A 2,173-nucleotide genomic window follows, 5' to 3' on the forward strand; every position below is an offset into this window, starting at 1 on the left:
ATGTAAAAAAGTCTGAGCTGGTTACTCCAGCTTTTTACAAAGCCATCCTTAAGTTCCTGTAACAATAATTTAGGAACTTTCACCACTTTGGACCAACTGGACTTTTGCTGCCTATGTTTTCTGAATGCTGTATGGAAAAGAACATAAATCTGACATTTGAAGAGTTTGTAAGTAAACCATTTTTAATTCACCAAACATATGGTCTTTTTCTATGCTGGGGAAGTAGAAAACGTTGGAAGGAACTTAGAAGGGCATATTTTAAAGGTCGAACAGCCCATATTTCTACGCTTTACTTTGCTGCATGTTTTGTGATTTTAAATCTCTGCTGGAGTTCTCTCACCAAAGAGTACTTGCCCCAAACCTGGATTTTGGCATACCTTTTTGTTTGCTTTCCCAACCAACACCAAATTCATTCTGCGACTTCAGATACAGAGGATCAGCTAGCAGGAGATATGAGAGAGGCCTGCTGGAGACTCTGGAGAGCTGCTAATAGCCAGAGTAACCAATGCTGGGATAAATAGATAAGTAGTTTGACTACCTCCTACATATCTAGGGCCTAAAGACACATGGGGAAAAAAGACCTGCAAAGATTACTGAGGCTGCAGTCCTATACCCACTTGGCCTAAGAGTATGCCTCATTGAAATCGCTGGGTCTTATGTATGGTAGGTATGCATAGGATTGTATAGGACACAGGTGATGGCTAGCAAGTTCCAAAGCAAGCATTAAGATTTCCTTTTAAAAATGTAATGGACAACACATCATAACTTATTAAACAAAATGTAGGAGTGAGATGGAGTAATAACGCAGGTATTTTTATTCAGTTTCCTTTCATCTGGCATTGTAATCAAGCTGGCCAAATGCGAAATGTTTTAGCAGCTTCTTGAAAAAAAAGATCTCAGCTGACACATTTTATCATCAGCTTCAGAGGGTTAGTCCAGGCAAAAGCCAATTGTTATCAGGTGTGAATTAGCATACATTGGGTTCACTGAAAGTTGGGGAAGGTGATAAAAGTAAGGCATATTGGAAACACTCATCAAAAGACATGATTGCCATTAGGAACAGTAGGTGGATAACCACTATTGATTCCAAATGTTTAATTTGATTTGATGGATTTTACTGTAATTAACACTGGGTTTTATAAGAGCATGGTTCTTAACATTATTAAGTAGGAAGACAAATTGTGAAATTAAATCTACATTTGATTTGTAATGTTAATTTTGTAAATGTTTTATAATGTTAACAGGTTGTCCTAATGATACCTGGTTCTCATCTTATTTTCATTCTACTCCATTGACTGGATTGATTTTTCTTTTTCTGCATTCAGAAAGTACAATGATATTTAGGTTATATATATAGATATAGATATGTACATACATGCGAATCAAGCACATGTTGTGAGATTAATCCTTAACAGCATTTTGGAAACATGTTTGATTGACTACAACTATTCTTACATATTGTATGTAAATGTTACATTCAATAACTAACAGGTGTCACGTGGGGATAAACTAACATTTAGTTTGCATTGTACACTGTAAACACCAAAAAGTGCTGATACTTCTACAGTGTAATTCTATGTGTGTTCACTCAGAAGTGACTCCAGCCAGGGAAGCAAAAGAGTGGGAAAGTTGCTGGTGGGCTCTAGAATGGCGTGAGGCTGATGAAGTTGGAGAAGAAACATCCTGCTGACTTGGGCCTGCTGGAGGAGGATGACGAGTTCGAGGAGTTCCCAGCTGAAGACTGGGCTGATTTAAATGAAGATGAAGATGCATGTGTGTGGGAAGACAATTGGAATGATGACAATGTGGAAGATGATTTCTCCAATCAGCTAAGAGCTGAATTAGAAAAACACAGCTACAAGATGGAAAGCTCATAGCTTTCAGCAATGCTGCAGCCTGGGACACAGCTGTCAACTTTCCCTTTTCTTACGAGGAATCCTATTCGGAATAAGGGAATTTCCCTGTAAAAAAGGGAAACGTTGACAGCTATGGCCTGGGATGCGATTGTATATTGAACAGAGAAACGTTACAGAATGCTGGCTGGAAGCAGAAATACTAGACTGCCCATTATTATAACCCCCCAAATGTGTTTGTTTTGTATAAATAAAAAATTGAACATAAGAAGAAGAGGGGGGAAAGAGAGCCTTCAGTTGAATTCAGTGGAACTTACTCC

General features: G+C 38.2%; 1 protein-coding gene across 1 annotated transcript; it reads left to right on the plus strand.

Moving 5' to 3' along the window:
* Window positions 1–1,643: 1,643 nt before the first annotated feature.
* Window positions 1,644–1,897, plus strand: LOC310672103 (26S proteasome complex subunit SEM1-like). Its single transcript, XM_083428746.1, has one exon. The coding sequence runs from the start codon at window positions 1,662–1,664 to the stop codon at window positions 1,875–1,877; it is 216 nt and encodes a 71-aa protein (XP_083284872.1). The 5' UTR covers window positions 1,644–1,661; the 3' UTR covers window positions 1,878–1,897.
* Window positions 1,898–2,173: the final 276 nt, after the last annotated feature.

Source organism: Podarcis tiliguerta (genome assembly GCF_965153285.1).
Source record: "Podarcis tiliguerta genome assembly, chromosome: 1".
NCBI lineage: Eukaryota > Metazoa > Chordata > Lepidosauria > Squamata > Lacertidae > Podarcis > Podarcis tiliguerta.